Here is a 16,804-nt window from a genome sequence, read left to right on the forward strand (position 1 = left end):
ACAAAAGTCTGACAATGGGAATGACTTTCTCCTTGTCCCTTCCCCATCCTTGATTTCCTATAGACAGAGTTGAATGCTTGTGCAATCATAGGCTTGCTAATTATTCACTTGGTGCACATCATTTTTCATCTGCAAATAGGATTAAAAGAGTATAGGTTTCTGCCCAGGTTGCCTTGTACCTAGGCAGGTGTTACATTGCTAGGAGCAAAGCAGCCAGTAGCTGGCGGGCATTCTGACCCTGATTAGTGCCAAATTCGTGTTAACTAAACCAGTGTCCCAGAATAGCTTCCTATTATATTCTATTTTTCTTTTTTTAAAGATATATGAGAAAGGTGGAGAATTCTAGGCTGGGGCATGCCACCCGAACCCTCAAATAAGGGGTCTATAGAAAGCCTAGGGAAGGGGGTCTGGCCATGATGGCCAGAACTGAGCTAATCCAAAGCCAGGAGCCAGGAGCTTTTTCCAGTCTCTCACATGGGTGCAGGATTCCCAAGACCTTGGACCATCCTCAACTGCTTTCCCAGGCCACAGACAGGGAGCAGGAGGGGAAGTGGGGCATTCGGGACATGAACTGGTGCCCATAAGGGATCCTGGCGCATGCAAGGCAAACACTTTAGCCACAAGGCTATCGCGCTGGGCTCGATGTAATGGTTTAGGGAGGGGGAAACTGAAGGACATGTCTGGATCAGGTCAAGGCACCGAGACCTGGCTGGGCAGTGTAGCATTGCCTATTGCCTGCCAGCACACATGAAAGCTGCGGCTGGGGGACATGCCTGGCTGGGCTGGCCACAGTACCACCTGCGAGTGTTAGGGCAGGGGTGGGCCACTTCGGGCTGGGTCACAGCATACATCAGAACATGAGAGAACTGGATCTGAGGCAGATTGTTTAGGGGATTTGTGGGCTTGTCTCTGTGGGACCGCAGGAAGCACTGGTTTGCATGAGAGCTGTGGTTGGTGATGGACTGAGCCAGGCTGGCCAATGGAACTCACCAAGACTCTCAGACGCCAGGGCTTGGAGGAGGACAGACAGGGCCAGCCCAAAGCACCCACTGGCACATGCAAAGGCCAGAATTATGCCAAGCCGTGCCATGGAACCCAATGGCACATGTGAGAGCAGACCTGAATTCTCCTGCAGAGCCACAGCTCCCACTAGGGAGCACTGAGTCAAGGCTGGGAATGGGCCAGACCAACCAGGGCTATAGCACTCTTCAGCATGTGTGTGAGCTGAGTCTGAGAAAAAAAAGTCTGACAATCAGAACTGTCAGACTGGGCCAGGCCCCAGCACCCACTGGTACACACAAAAGCCAAGACAGGTTGTTGGCATGCCACGCTGGGTCAAAGCTCCTACCAGTCACATAAGATCTGGGCTGGGAATGGGCCTGCAGGGGAACTTTAGGGACTCCCTGCTAGGCTACAGTTTCCAGTGATGAGTGAGAGAGCCTGGGCTTGGAGCAGCCTGGGCTTGGAGCGGACTGGGCTGGGTAAGGCTGCAGCACATGCTGGCATGCGTGTGAACTGGGTCTGGGTATGAGCCAGGCTGGGCAGGGCACTTGCAAGAGCAACAATGGGTATGAGATAGGCCGGGCTGGGCCACGATACCTGCCAAGTCACATGAGATCCAGATCTGATGGTGGGCCAGGCTGGGGTAGGTTGAGGTGCCCACTGGCAAGAATGGGTATAGGCCTCAGAACGGGAGGTAGGCCATGTCAGGCTGGGCCACAGCACCTGCCAGCACATGTGAGATCTCGGGCTGGAAGCAGGCCTCGGTAGGGGAACTTGAGGAACTCCCCTGCAAGACCACCGCTCCCACTGTGAGCACAAGAGCCTGAGCTGGGCGCAGATAAAGTCAGGCTGGGCCACAGCACTCTTCAGCATATTTATGGGGTGCATCTGAGGGGAGGGCAGGGCTGGGCCAGTCTGTAGCACACACTAGCATAGTAAGGGCCAGGACAGGGTGCAGGTCAGGCTGCGCTGGACCACAAAATTCGCCAGTTCACATGAGAGCCAGGGATGTGGGAGGGTCAGGCTGGACTAGGTGTCTGCACCCACCAGGGAAAGTTGGAACTGGCAGCAATCTGGACTGAGCCAGGTTTCAGCACCTGCCAGGGAATGCTGAGACTAAGAACCAGCCATCTCAGAAAAGGCCACAGCACACACTGGCAACTGTAAGACCTGGCGCTAGGGGTAATCCCTACTAGATCACATCTTCCAATGGAAGACAAAGCACCCCCCCCACACACAAAAAAAAGCCTTAAAAAAAGTGTCGGGCCCAGCTCAGCAGCATAGCAGTTAAAGTAATCGCCTTGCACATGTCAGGATCCTATATGGACATAGGTTTGTGTTCCGGGGCCTCATTTCCCATCCAGCTCCCTGCTTGTGGCCTGGGAAAGCTTTTGAGGATGTCCTAAGGCCTTGGACCCTCTACCCACACGGGAGACCCAGAAGAAGTTCCTGGCTGATGGCTTCAAATCGACTCAGTTCTGGCCACTTGGGGAGTGAACCAACAGACAGAAGATCTTCCTCACTGTAAATCTAACTTTCCAATAAAAACTAAAAGATACTTTCTAAAAAAAAATACGTAAATCTTTTTTTTAAAAAAAAAATGTTATGTCTACCTTTGGAGTTCTGTGTATATTAAATATATTAATACATGTAAAATTTAGCACTAGGCCTGGCATTTGGTATTTGCATCGTAAAAGCTAGGACAAGGCAAAGCAGGCTGAGCAGAACTGTTACATTTGCTGGCACACATAGGAACCTAAGTGGGTCCACGTTGGCTGGGCTAGGCCACAGCACACACTGGCAAGTACTGGCACTGGACGCCAGTCATGTCAGTATGGACCACAGTGCCCCTGGCAAGCTCAGGACCTGGGGTTGGAACAGACTGGCAGGGGAACAGTGGGCAAATCCCTGCTTGGCTTCAGTGACCACTAGTGAACACAGAACAACATGTAGATATTTGTGAATCATATCTAATGATGTTAACCAACTATTCTCAATGCCCTTTGGGCAGCTAAGTTTTCCATGATTAACGACACAGAATAGAAATTAAGTGAGTTATGTGCAACTATCAGAGCTTTGGATTTTGAGGAATTTGACCAAAACTGGTGAATAAATCGATATAAATCCATCGCTACTGTTTGGAAACAAGCAGAGAAACAGGCAGTAGAGTCACTGACATATAACAACAGATGGGTACCATGCAATCATCCATAATAAGCGAATGTCTGCACTGTCCTAAAAACGAAGTGCCTTCAGGAAAGTATACAGATACATAAACAAAATATTCGGCTGTGGAACCTATCCACCAAGAGAGTGTATGTAGTTCATTACAAAATAACTACTAGTTATAAATTACAGCAATCCCTTAGAAAAAGTTCAAATGCGTTTCAAAATAAACTTTACCAGTCACAAACCTTAGATATCTTCTACGGTAAAGCTTCTGCCTGTCCCCGCTGTTCCATTGCCCATCCAGTTCCCTGCTCAGGTACCTGGGCAGGCAGTACCAGGCGGCCAACCTGCTTGGGCCCTGCACCTGCTGGGACTATCTGGAGGGCACTGCAGACTCCCAGCCATGTGGCCATTGGGGAGTGAGCCAGCGAATGGAACATCCCTGCTTCCCTCTACCCCCACCCTGTAACTCTACCTTTCAAATAAAGAACTAAAATTAAAAAAAAAAAAAATTAGTTTACACTTCACAAACATAGTGTGATCTTGTGGCTATAACTGTCTCCGTCACATTTACTGGCAACTATTTCCAAATTATGACTTTTTTTTGTAAACGTTTTCATGCCGCGACATAATTCTCCATAAACTTCTGTCAGCCCGTTATATCTAAAGTGTTCATATGCATTAATATACGTATTAAATTTTAAATGCCTACTTAAAGACGCAAATATTTCCAAGCAAAGCACGTTTTGTACTAAGCAGCAGCCTTGTGGAGCCCTGAAGTAACAACTCTGCTTGTGAGAGGGATCATTTATGTAAGATCTGAACTCCTGTGGGGAAAAAGTTTAGCAAACCTAAGTCAGCTGAAACGGGATCATTTTTAAGAAAAAACAGCCAGCGAGGGAAAAACAAAACCTCCTCACTGTTACAGGGGGTGGGGTTGCGCGCCTTGCTAGGAACTGAGGGGCCCTGGAACTCGAGGCTGGCAGGCGCCGGGGCGACTTTACCTGGGGCACCCGGCCCCCCGCCGCCCGGTCCCGGCCTCCTTTGCTCCCGCGCCCGTTGGCTTCGGGCACCGTGAGGAGAGCGCGGGATTCGGAGCAGGAATGTGGCAAACCCTCGGCCGCGGACACGCTGTGGAAACGGCTTCCAGCCTCTGCCGGCGGGGCGAGACGCAACAACCTTACCAGCAGAACCACCGGCCACGATCTGCCGCGAAGCCTCGCGCACTAAGCCGACGTCTGCCTGGGCCGACATCTTCGCCCGGTCCGCGCGGGCTCGGCCTGCAGTCCCGCGGCTACCTCAGGCGGCCGCTCGGGCTCGGGGTGGCGCGGCTGTGCTCCTCCTGAGGGCGCGCTGTGGCTCGGGCCCCGGGCGCCCGTGGGCTCCCTCCGCGCGGGAAGGTCCTGGAACCGAGAGGCGCGCCTCGGGCTCCTCGGGGGGCGCCCACGCGCTGCCCTATCAGGCGCGGCCGGCCGCCTCTGATAACGCAAGTGCAAGGCTGGGGCGACCGTTGCCCTCCGGCCGACCAGATGAATTCATTCCTCAGAGGCACTTGTCCTGAAAGTGTGGACTGTAGCAGCTAAGTCAAAGGCAAATCCAATTTACAGTTCTTGTGCGAGGGGGTTAATGTAGTACTACTTTGCCAAGAGTTAGTTTTCAGAAAAATGCATCTCGTTTACTTGAATTTTATTTATCGAAAGAGCAAAAAAAAAGGGGGGGGAGAGGGAGAGGAAGGGGGAGGGCAGGCCTAGTTACAAATAAGTCTCTTCAGGGCACAGGGCAGAGTTTCTGCTTGTGGGCTTCATTTTATTGAGTTTATTAGAAAAACTGAATGGAGCCTATCCTGACCTACCGAGTCATCTCTGAGGATAGGGCCCAGAAACCTGTATTTTAAACAGTTCTGTGCTGAAGGTTAACGTTACAACTTTGAGACCCACTGACAGTCAACAACGGGGAGGGCGTGTGGCATATTGGCCTAGGCTGCCCCGCTGGAACACCTGCATCCCATATGGAAGTGCCCCTGGGAGCCCTGGCTGCTCTGCTTTCCAACTGGCTTCCTGTTGCTGCATTCTGGAAGGCAGCAGACATGGCTCAAGGGGATTCCTGCGGCCCGCTTGGAAGACCTGGCAGGTACCTGGGGAGTGAACCAGCAGAGGCTGTTGCTCGGCTTTCCAAGTAGGTAAGCACAGGCTATCAAAGTTCACAGAAACAGTAAGGAACTTACAGTATATTCTCTATGAAATCCTTAATTATTCATATTACCCTTTGTTATAGTCAGGCAAAACAAAAATACAGTGTGAATGTTTTTAAACAACAAGTTGCAAATGCTACTAGGCAAGATGTAAGACTGTGAAAATTTTTTAAAAGTCTGCCACACCCCTAACAGGCAGGAGATGAGAAGAGTAAAATGGAGAATTAGGAAGCTTTGAAACCTCTATGTCATTCCTTAAAAACAGCATTTATATTAGATGTATTTATATTGTGCTGAATAACTTTGTTATTTTTAGAGGTCAAAAAACCCCTTTAACATCAGCAATTTAATGTTGCTGAGCTTTATATTATATCCAGTCAGATCTACAAAATGCAATCACTTGATTTCATACTTCCTTAGACTAAACCGTTAAAGTTGATGATTGGGGCAGGTGTGGAGCCTAGCAGTTAAGATGCCCAGTGCCATGTTGGAGTACCTGGTTCCACACTCTGAGAGGCAGCGGTGATGGCTCAAGGAATGGAGTTCCTGCCTCTCAGGTGGGAGGTCTGCGTGGTGTTTCTGGCTGCTGGTCTTCCCAGCCATGACAAGCATTCTAGTAGTAGACCAGTGAATGAGTGTGCTCACTGTGATCAGATATGCCGATATGTTTTTTCACATTTGAGTAAATGTTTGATGAAAATTGCTAAGTTTGAAAGTGGTCAGTAGTAAATAATAGTTTCCAGATTGTGTGTGTGTGTGTGTGTGTGTGTGTGTGTTAGAATTAAGGGCTTTTGAATAACATCTTTCTTGATCTTACCAACTTCAGCATGAGGTCTCAACTACGATATAGAATCACTTATTCTTTCTTTCAACAAAAACTAAATATCTTATCCTAGGCATATGTATATCTAAGAGACAAATTCTAGGCTTATAAAAAATGTTTCCATTATTTTTCAGTGCAGAAATACTTTGAAATGATCACATCCATAGTAGCTGGGATTCCATTCTAGGATTCCTTCTGATCGTGGTGGGACTATAAATCTAAAATGTTAACTGCATGCTGAACAAAACAGATCTGTCACACAGAAACCTCAAATAATTAAATATTCTTCCAATTTTTTTCCTGTGTGTAAATAGAGAATATTTAGAGTTAAAATGGCCACAAACCAATAAACGCATAAGCATACAAGGAATCAAATTCTACATAATTCATCGAAAGCTTACTAAAAGTGAGCCATTTCCTGGAAACATTGACAGCAAAAATCCTTGCATCCTGGCTGTATAAACAAATGGAGGAGACCCCACAAGCTTGCAATGTAACTTAGATGTTGACTATCCTTTATTACTTCAGGAAATGCAATAATACTTTCAGGTCAAGATTTAAAGACTTTCTGCTGGGCCCAGTGCAATGGCTCAATTGCTAATCCTTGCCTTACATGTGCTAAGATCCCATATGGGCACCAGTTCATACCCCATCTTCCAATTCCAGCTTTCTGTTTGTGGCCTAGGAAAGCAGTAAAGCATGGCCAAAGCCTTGGAAAACCCGGAAGCTCCTGGCTCCTGGGTTTGGATTGCTCCAGCTGTTACATCTACTTGGGGAGTGAACCAGGAATGAAAGATCTTTCTCTGTATCTTCTCTCTGTAAATCTGGCTTTCTAATGAAAATAAATAAATCTAAAATAAATAAATAGTGAGGAGACAAGTGCAGGCTTGAGTCTGAGATCTTAGCCCCTCGGGATCTTTTTGAATTCAGCCAGAAAATTCCAACAGACCTCCTTTCAAATATCCTGTAAGTAAAATTTCTCCCTCTTTTTAATCTATATGATATAGAACAAATTTCTTTGAACATAAAAAGAAAGGCCAAATATTACATGTAATCAGTCCTACACCTTCTAGAATAGTTTGCATAGAGCCTTTGCATTAGGATACTCTGGAGTCAGCAAGGTTCAGAGGAGAGTCAGCAAGTGCCCACTATGCTAATAGCTCTGGTTAGGGGATATATCTCTTGCCTACATTTAAATTTGTCTGTGGCTAATATGGAAATGCTAGAAGCTTAGCACTGGGAAGCAATAGTTAAAGCTTGCTTGACACACTCTTTCAAATTCTCTAGACTTAATCCATTCTATTATTCAATTATTTTAAATAATGATATAATGAACTAATGGCAAAACTGGAGCATCAACTTTGTAATTTAAAAGTTGTTGATTTCTTTATATGATCTTGGTTAAGAAATACATAATCATTATTTTTTTTTTCATAATCATTAATTTTTTTACCAGTTTGCAAATGGCTGTGAAATCAACTTACAGTAATCTTAAACTACCCACCAGGTTAAAATATTTGACAACCGCTTCAATTATTTTTTGAATAAAGTGTATTTTGATGGGGGGGTACATTGGATCAGCTTTTTCACAGCTTCTGTACAAATCTTATTCTGTATGAATCACTTAGCTTCTGTATAAATCACTTAACATAGTGACTTTGGGGAGAAAAAAAATCAATTCTCCATAATTTCAAGTCACAGATAAAGTTCTAGCCAACACAGTGAGGAAAATAAGAAGGTTAAAGAAAGCCCTGGAAATTACATAAATTCTCTGGCAACAAGCTATACATAAGTACCAGTGAGATGGAGAAAAGTATTTTGCTGGTTAGCAATGTGGCTATAAAAGTAGGTGTAGCATTATGAAGAAGGGGAGAATATTTTTTGAACAATTAACATCTGCTACAGTTTAGAAAAAAGTTTAGGAATGAAGAGCTATACTTTTAAAATGACAAGTTTGGCTTGTTTTGATTTCGTTTTCTTCAAGTCTGAAGTTTGTCTTAGTATCTAACTAGAAATTGTAATACAACCTCATGCTACTGCATTATGGCCAGAATCATAATTTAAAATATCATTCTTTAAAAACACAGAGAAATTTTGTCTCTTTTCTTAGATGTCAAAACACCCTGTACACATACATACAGATGCATAATACTCACTGATTTTTATGTAAATCCCACCCATGAAATAAGATGGCAAATAGGAGAAAACAGTCCCAGGATACGAGATGTAAGAAATCTTCAGTAGTGGAAGAGACCTACTAGTCTGTAACATTCTTACATAGAAATAAAAGTAGTATGTGGTTAAAATTTGTAGATGTGAATAACATTGCTGAAAATTTAAAATTTACAAATACCAAAACATGTTTTTATTAAGGACACATTTTATGTTCTATGTATGAGATTTTCATCACTTAACCAAGCACTTTTAAATTATAAGAGTTCCTACTGAGAGGTGTAAGCTAAATAGTTAATAAGAGAACTTTTTCTTTCAGTGAGTGATTATGATATAGTAGGAACAAATGCAGAAGCCATTCATGACAGTTCTGTCATTTGGGACTAAATGGAGATCTATGAATCAAGAGAGCCTCAGAACAGCATAAAGAATTCCATGCCTTTTTGTCCTTTGTACTCCCCAGACCTTCACTTACAACTTATTTGGGGTCAGTTTCTAGAATGTTTGTAGGGACTGTGTCCAGCAGCTCCGTCTCATACTGATGTTAACCAGGCAATACTTGATGATCAGGAAGCAAAACTGTGACTCAAGTACAGAAGTCAGTAGGCAACTACCTCAGGGATATCTGGAAGCACACAGGCCTGTGGCCTTGGTTTACTGCCCAACTGAGGGCCTCAACCTTGGTCCTCAGGCTTTTGCCCACTCATGGACCATTACCTGCAGAGTTTCACCTTGGTCTTCAGCACTATCAATCTGTGAACTCAAGATTCCAGACACTCTGTCCTGCTCTTCATTATCAAATCACACTGTTATTTTTTACAAACTGCCTTCAGCAGGTAGAAATTATATATATATTTCTTTTTGGTTCACATTGAAGGTAGGCTTTGCTGAACAGAAGAGTTCCCAGAAAAGGAGCCATCATCCCACCTAATAAATTGTATTACAACAATCATTGAATGCCATGCCAGGAACCAGGCTAAGCACTTTGTAGTTCATCATCGCATTCACAATACCCTTGTTGCAGGAGGAAATTCTGGCACTGAGATAAAGTGACTTATCTGAACCCACCATGAGCCTGCAACATTCTTGATTTTAATGATCAGCAAATTAATGATATGGACCAGAAATATATTTGGGTCTGAGTCAGAAAAGCACTAACTTCAGTGCCGTTTACAGTGTATATATAAATAATGTGGATTTTCTGTTGTCTGAGTCAGGGTTTCTCAACAACAGTACTGCTAATGTTTGATGATAGGTAACTATTTGTTGATGAAGGCTGATGTGTGTTGTTAGACTTTTAGCAATATGTTTGGCCTCTACATAGCAGATGCAAGTAACAACTCCTTTTCCTGACAACCAAAAATGTCTCTGCACATTGCCAAATGTGCCCTGTGGTGTCAAATGTCTTCTAACTGAAAACCATTGGCCTAAGGTAAAGAGATAAAATACGGTCTATTTAACTTCCAAGAATCATAGAATGATAGGCTAGAGAAAGGGAGTTTTAATCATTTCCTTACTTGATAGGTGAGGAGAATGAGGTGTGAAGGGCTTGAGAATCACCCAAGTTATCAGGTTATTTACGTGGTACATTCAGGTATTTCCATTTTGGAATTAGTTATTGAGGCATTGATGTCAGGTATATTTTCTGTAAAATAAATTCAGAGTTAGAACTACGGCAGCCAGAATGATCCCTTACCTGCCTGAAGTCACCAAGTGCTTTCTGACATCTTTAGAGTAGAATCGAATCTCCTAGAAATAGGGCAAATGATCCCACATAATTTGAAGTTTGGTTGCTTCTGCAGGCTTATTTCCTAGTGTTTTCCTTGTTACACGCCACTTCTCATTGGGTGGAATTCCTCTGAACACCACAAGCATGCTTCCATCTTTACACCAGCTTTCCATTGCATCAGGAATGCTCTTTGTTTGTTTGTTTGTTTGTTTTATTATGTTTATTCATTAATTACATTGTGTTGTAATTTCGTAGGAACTGGGATTCTCCAGGAATGCTCTTTTGCTAGAAAGCTGCCTGGCTTTGATTCACTTTTCTCAGGTCTCAGCAGAAATATTACTTTAAAGGTAAATTTCCCAACTTTTCTTCTTGATTTGTTTTTCTTCATTGCTGTTTCAGAAATTGGATATATTCTAATTTCGTGTGTATAACATGTGTTTTTTTCCTTCCTCTTGAATATGAAATATGTACGAAAAAGCAACAGAAAATGCTGCCTATCATACAGAAAGCTTTAATAAATATTACTTTAGTGAATGAATCAGTCATCACACTGATGTTCACTAATCCCCTCCCACTTTTCCCTCTTCCCTCCCCAAACAACAATCCTGCTATCTGGATTTTCCTATTTTGTAATTTTTAATTTTTTAATTGATTTAACAAGAGTTACAGAGAGAGGGAGAAAGACAGAGATCTTCCATCTGCTGGTTTACTCTTCAGAGGGCTGCAGCCAGCAGCCAGGAGCTTCCTACTGGGCTCCTGCCCTTCCCAATATTAAATGCAATTCAGCATTTAATATTCACTGTTACATTCACATCGACTTTTTCAGCCCTCACACATACAAAAGAACAATACAGAATTTGCCTAACTGTCTGACTTACTTCACTTAACATACTGTCTTCTGGTTCCATACATTTTTTTTCTGCAAATGATATAAAAATATTCTGTACTTTGTGATAGTGCCTCTTCTTGTTATGATACTGGACTAGAGTCTCACCCTTGTGGCTTCACTTAATCCCAATTAGCTACTTACATGCCCCATTTTAAAATATAATCACATTGGGATTAGGACATCACCATGTGAATTTGGAGCATTTTATGGGCAGGCACAGTTTTGTCCATAACAGGATCATGTCTTTTATTATAAATTTGGAAACATTTTGGCCATTTTTATTATGATCTTTCTGTTAGTTTCTACATCTCTTTTCCTCCACGGAATTGCTGTAATGCACATAGTGATATGCTTGATGAAATTCCATAGATCTCTTTGGTACTATTCATTTTATAAAAAAAGATTTATTTATTTATTTGAAATATCAGCTTACAAGTACACAGAAAGAGAGATCAATTTTCCACCCACTGGTTCACATAGTCTACAAATGGCCACAGAGACCAGAGCTGGGCCATACTAAATCCAGGGACCAACAACTACATTCTGTCTCACATGTGGGCAGTGGGGGCCCAAGTACCTCAACCATTGTCTACTACTTTCTTAGTGCGTTAGCAGGAAACCAGATTGAAAATGGAACTGCCAGTACTCAAACTGTCATTCACATGAGATGCCAGTGTCACAGATGGCTTAATCTGCTGCATAATAACACCGGCCCAGGCCCAGCTCTGTTCCTTCATCTGCATTCTTTCTCCTTTCTACTCCTCAGATGGGTAATTTCAATGGCCAATATCCACATATGCTGATTGTTTCTTATATGTTTAAATCTTGCATTGTAAGGAGTCTTAAAAAGTTAATGGGAAAAATATGTATTACGAAAAAGCTGTACAAGTTTCAATGTTATGACAAAAATAAGCTTTTTATGTATTTTGAAGGGGAGAGAGAGCCCCTCCTACCTACTAGTTTGCTCCTCAAATGCCCACAATACCCAGGGGCTGGGCAAGACTGAATTGGGAACAAAATCCAGGTTTACTATGTGGGTGGCAAGAATATAATACTTTGGCTATCAACTGCCTCCCAGAGGCAGGCTACCAGAGTAAACACATGGCAAGAAGTTATAAAGAGGAACTGAATGGGGGTTTGAACCCAGCCATGCCAAAATATAGCATCTAAACCACTATGCCAAACACCCACTCCTAAAATTATTTCCATTTCCCAGGCACTTTTTAAGGTAGCATTATACTGATGCATCCTGAATCCATTCTAGGCCTGAACTCCATTCTCTGATCTTATTTCACATTTCCATTCACTTTCTTACCCCTGATTAAAATATGCATATGTCTCTCTGAAAGACACTTGGTTCTCTACAACTCTCCCAAGCATAATCTTCATCTTCCATCTTACTTAGATTTCTTGTTGATACTTTAGGACCATTTCTTTATTTTTAATTGCTTTTCAATAAATACTTAAATTAGCAAATGCAAGTTGTATATCTTTATCATATACAGCAGCTTTTTTAAAATGCACACACCATGGAATGACTACACTGAACTAATAATATAGGCATTATTCCACATACTTTTAATTTTCTTCTACTGAAATTCCTTAAGATCTACTGTTAGCAATTTTCAACAATATAGTACATTGTTATTAATTATAGTCACCACTTGGTTCAATAGATCTCTTGAACTTATTCCTGTTAGGTGAAATTTTGTATTTTGTAACCAACATCCTCCCATTTCTTCATTTGTTCATTGCTTTACCTATTTAAGATAAATCTACTTCTTTTGAACTCATAACTTCAGATTGTTACATTACCATTTCTCCTATGTGTCTACATGAAATTAGTTCTTTGTGAATGATCAGACTATGCTATCAAGAACTGTGAAGGACTTGAAATTGTAACTTACTGATGAACTAACATGTTACACTGCTACAGTTTCACGGACATTGGCATAAGATATGGGACTTCTGAATCACAGATAAAGGATTTCATTAACATATAGTAGGCATTATGATTCAAATCACTTCCACTTGCTCTCATATTCCATGGGGCAAGGAAATTCATACTGTACACAGTGGGTTGTGTCAGAACTAAGGAATCCTGGTCTGGAGAAACATCCTAGCTTGTAGAGGATATACTAGGAAAAATTGCTCAATCTTTTCCTCACAGTAAGGCCTTTTCTTAATTAGACTAGCCAAGAAACAAAGTTTCCCTCTGCACTGGAAGGAAACATCTCTGTCTTCACAGCTATTTGTTACACAATTATGCTAGAAAAGAGAGTCCAAAAGGAAAGTTGTCGGAATGAAATGAGGCTCATAGAGAATTTTCTCTCCCAAGGTCTGGCCCCTCACCTGCAATCATCCTTACCTGCTTGCTGACTTGCTTTTGTATCTGGATCTTGCCATCAGCATGGGAGCAGCATCTCTAAAATACTGGTTTTATTTAAGCATCTCAATGCTGACCACCACTTCTTGCCCTTCCAGCATATCTTTAGGCACAGCACAAGGATTCTTCAATCTTGTCAGATATTCAAATACATAGGTCCCACTATTTCTCATTATTCATTTTCTCTACCCACTTTTCCCTTCTATCACAATAGAGTATACAGCCGGAGCTGGCATTGTTTCACAGTGGTTTGAACCACTGCCTGGAATACCAGCATCACATGTGAACACTGTGTTAGCGTCTCAGCTGTTGCATTTCTGATCCCAGGCAAATGTACAAGGGAAAGCAGAAGAAGGCCAAGTACTTGGGCCCTGCCACACATTTGAGAAGTCAGGATGCAGTGTTAGGCTCCTAGCTTCAGTCTCACCCAGCCCTGGCTCTTGTGACCACTTAGGGAGTGAGTCAGCAGATGGAAGATCTCTCTCTCAGTCTCTCTCTGTCTATCCCCTCTCTAATTTGTTCAGATAAATAAATAATATATGATCATTTAAGCAAGCTCTTTAAAATGTCCTAAATTTGCTGCTCCTGTTTCCCATTGTTGTCTTGAAAACAGCATAATTCCTTTAAAATTAAATTATCTCTCTTCTTTGTGTCTTTAGTAGACTTAAATAGTTGTAGAGAAAAATGATATTTGATGTAATTATGGGAGCTTCAAATTGCTACCAGACATATCTATTTATTCGCTAAGGAAGGTCTCATCCCTCTAAGATTTCCATTGTAATGGAAAACTTCACATTTCTTCTCAAGCTCTCACCTCCATTTAATTTAATATTTCATTCATTAAGATTGTCTCTTGTATCATTAATCAGTCTGACAGAATCAGAAAGGAAATTCCTGATCTTCTCATCTCCAAATCACCATATATTTGTATATTTTACTTTATTTTCTGCCTGTTATAATGTGGAAAACTCCATGATCAAAGAACTATCCCAGCTAGACAACATAAGACCAAATATGAATCATTCCTTTTAAATTAAATATCTAAAAAAGATAAATCCATCAAGGAGAAAATAGGTTTCTGGTTGCCAGGAGGTGGGGAGAAGAAGGATTGCCATGAGTGATACCTGCTCAGTGGGTACAGGGTTTCTTTGGGGATGTCAATTTAGTAACAGAGATTCAGTAATGACAATACAGAAGGATTATAATTATAAAGCCAGGATATGCATTCCATAGCATACCAAGGATACTTCTGTGAGATGATGTTTGTTCCTTAGTGGAGACTATGTATCAAGAAAGTCTTCTTATAAATCTGGCAAGTTATCCTGTGACTCACGTAGCAAGCCGCAGTACAGTCTGGAAAGTCCTTGGAAAAAAGCCTTAAAAAAGATTTATTTTTACTTAAAAGGCAGAGTTACAGAGAGAGAAATATTTTCCACATGCTGGTTCACTCCACAAATGGCCACAACAACCAGAGCTGAGCTGATCTGAAAGCAAGAGCCAAGAGCTTATTTTGGATCTCCCAGGTGGGTGCAGGACCCCAAAGACTTGGGCCATCCTCAGCTACTTTCCCAGGCCATAAGCAGAGAGCTGAATCAGAAGTGGAGTTGTTGGTACACGAACTGGCACCCATATGGGATGCTGGCACTTGAGGGTGGAAGGTTAGCCTATTAAGCCATGGCACTGACTGGAAAAAGCTCTTTTTATAGGAATATGTGTGCAGGAGTCCTTTAGCCCTTTGTAATAGTTTTTAATCATAGACATATGTACACAAGGGGTGTCCTATGTAACATTTCCACTTGACAGAAGTGGGTTTGACACAAGTGATTTCATTTTGATTCAGGCCACTTTCATAGGGAGGTGAAACCAGACAAAGATGGTGATTGCAAAACACTGTGAATATATTAAATGGCACCACATTTTTCATTTAAAAATTGTTACTTTTGTGATGAAAATTTCATCTCAATAGAGAGTCACCTGCTGTAGTTCTCTCCTAGTCCAGAAAATCTTATAGACTCCTGCCTATAAATACCCATGCTACTGGGGTGGTCCTGTTGGAATGAACTCTGCATTGGCTATGTTGACTTGAAGCCTAGGATCCAGTTGGTGGGGGTCAGGGAGGGGGAGGGGGAAGGGGAGAGCAGATAACTAATGGGAGGCTGCTGTCCATAGCTGCCTTGTTGACCATAGCTACTCTGCTGACCATAGCTGATCGGCTGCTCATAGGTGTTGAGCTGAGAGTAACTTGTGATCATAACTAATCACTGTGAAGAGTAGCTGGTAGGAAGATAGGGTGGTGGTGCAGTGACTGGCTGCATGGGGAAGCTCCCCGACACCAACACCAGGGATAACCGTAGTTACTTTGTCCATATCCTAAGTTGGGTTGTTAGACTGGGGTTGATTAGTCTCTGCTGGCTTATTTCCATCCTGTGGTCTCACAGGTGCAGTGGCTGCTGACTGCTGCCCATAGGCTAGGTAAGCAGGCTGAGTGTCATATGCAGACTGAGCTGCATAGGAAGCATTAAATAGACTGGATTTGGTATGATTGGTGAATTAACATGGATACATAGGAAAGGTAGATTTACAGAGAGAAAGATCTTCCATCTGCTGGTTCACTCCCCAAATAGCGACAATGGCCAGAGCTGAGCTGATCCAAATCCAGACACCAGGAGCTTCTTTCAGTTCTCCCACGTGGGACAGGGTCCCAAGGCTTTTGATCATCCTCTGCTGCTCACCCAGACCACAGTTAGAGAGCTAGAAGGGAAGTGGAGCAGCTGGGACACGAACCAGCACCCATATGAGATCCCAGTGAGTGTAAGGCAAGGATTTAGCTACTAGGCCATCTCTCTAGGCCCTAGATACTGGTTTTAAAAAATGAATTACAGACCTACATATAAAACACAAAATCCCAAGACTTCTATATAAAACAGAATGTAGGGGGTATTGGATTTGATTGTTAGTTTTAAAACAAAATACCAAAAGTGTTTCCATGAATGAAAGAAATCAGTGAATTGTACTTGCTTTGAAATTGATAGTAGAGAGTTAAGACACGGAATGAGACAGTATTACCAAAACATTTATCTGATAAAGAATATGTACTACACTACCCAAAAATATAACTAAAAATAAGAAGATAAACAACTATTACTAGCTGGTTCCATTCCTAAATGCTCACAACAGCCCAGAGTCAGGCCAAACTAAAGCCAGGAACCAGGAGCACTTTTGGGTGCGTCATTTAATAGCTAGAACCCATGGCTTAAACCACCATTTGCTTCTCCCCAGTTGCATTAGCAGGAAGCTAGAAGTGGAGTAGCCAGGGTTCAAAACTAGAACTCTGATATGGGACATAAGACAAACCAAGCAGTTGCTTAACACTATTGGACCACAACTCTCAACCTTAATTTTTTTTCAATGTTATTTATCTATTTGAAAAGCACAGTTACAGA

General features: G+C 42.4%; 1 protein-coding gene and 1 pseudogene across 2 annotated transcripts in view; both read right to left on the reverse strand.

Annotated features, from left to right (window-relative positions):
• SLC25A21 (solute carrier family 25 member 21) overlaps positions 1-4,470 on the reverse strand; it is a 473,857-nt gene extending 469,387 nt beyond the window's left edge. The window contains exon 1 of one of the 2 annotated variants that reach the window (XM_004584775.2): positions 4,356-4,470. In XM_004584775.2, coding sequence (XP_004584832.1) covers positions 4,356-4,425 — 70 coding nt within the window. In that variant the 5' untranslated portion in view covers positions 4,426-4,470. The remainder of the gene's footprint in view (positions 1-4,355) is intronic. The other variant, XM_058666356.1, reaches the window with a different exon arrangement.
• Positions 4,471-15,331: 10,861 nt separating this feature from the next.
• Positions 15,332-15,911, reverse strand: LOC131480501 (RNA-binding protein EWS-like; annotated as a pseudogene).
• Positions 15,912-16,804: the final 893 nt, after the last annotated feature.

Source organism: Ochotona princeps, chromosome 6 (genome assembly GCF_030435755.1).
Source record: "Ochotona princeps isolate mOchPri1 chromosome 6, mOchPri1.hap1, whole genome shotgun sequence".
NCBI lineage: Eukaryota > Metazoa > Chordata > Mammalia > Lagomorpha > Ochotonidae > Ochotona > Ochotona princeps.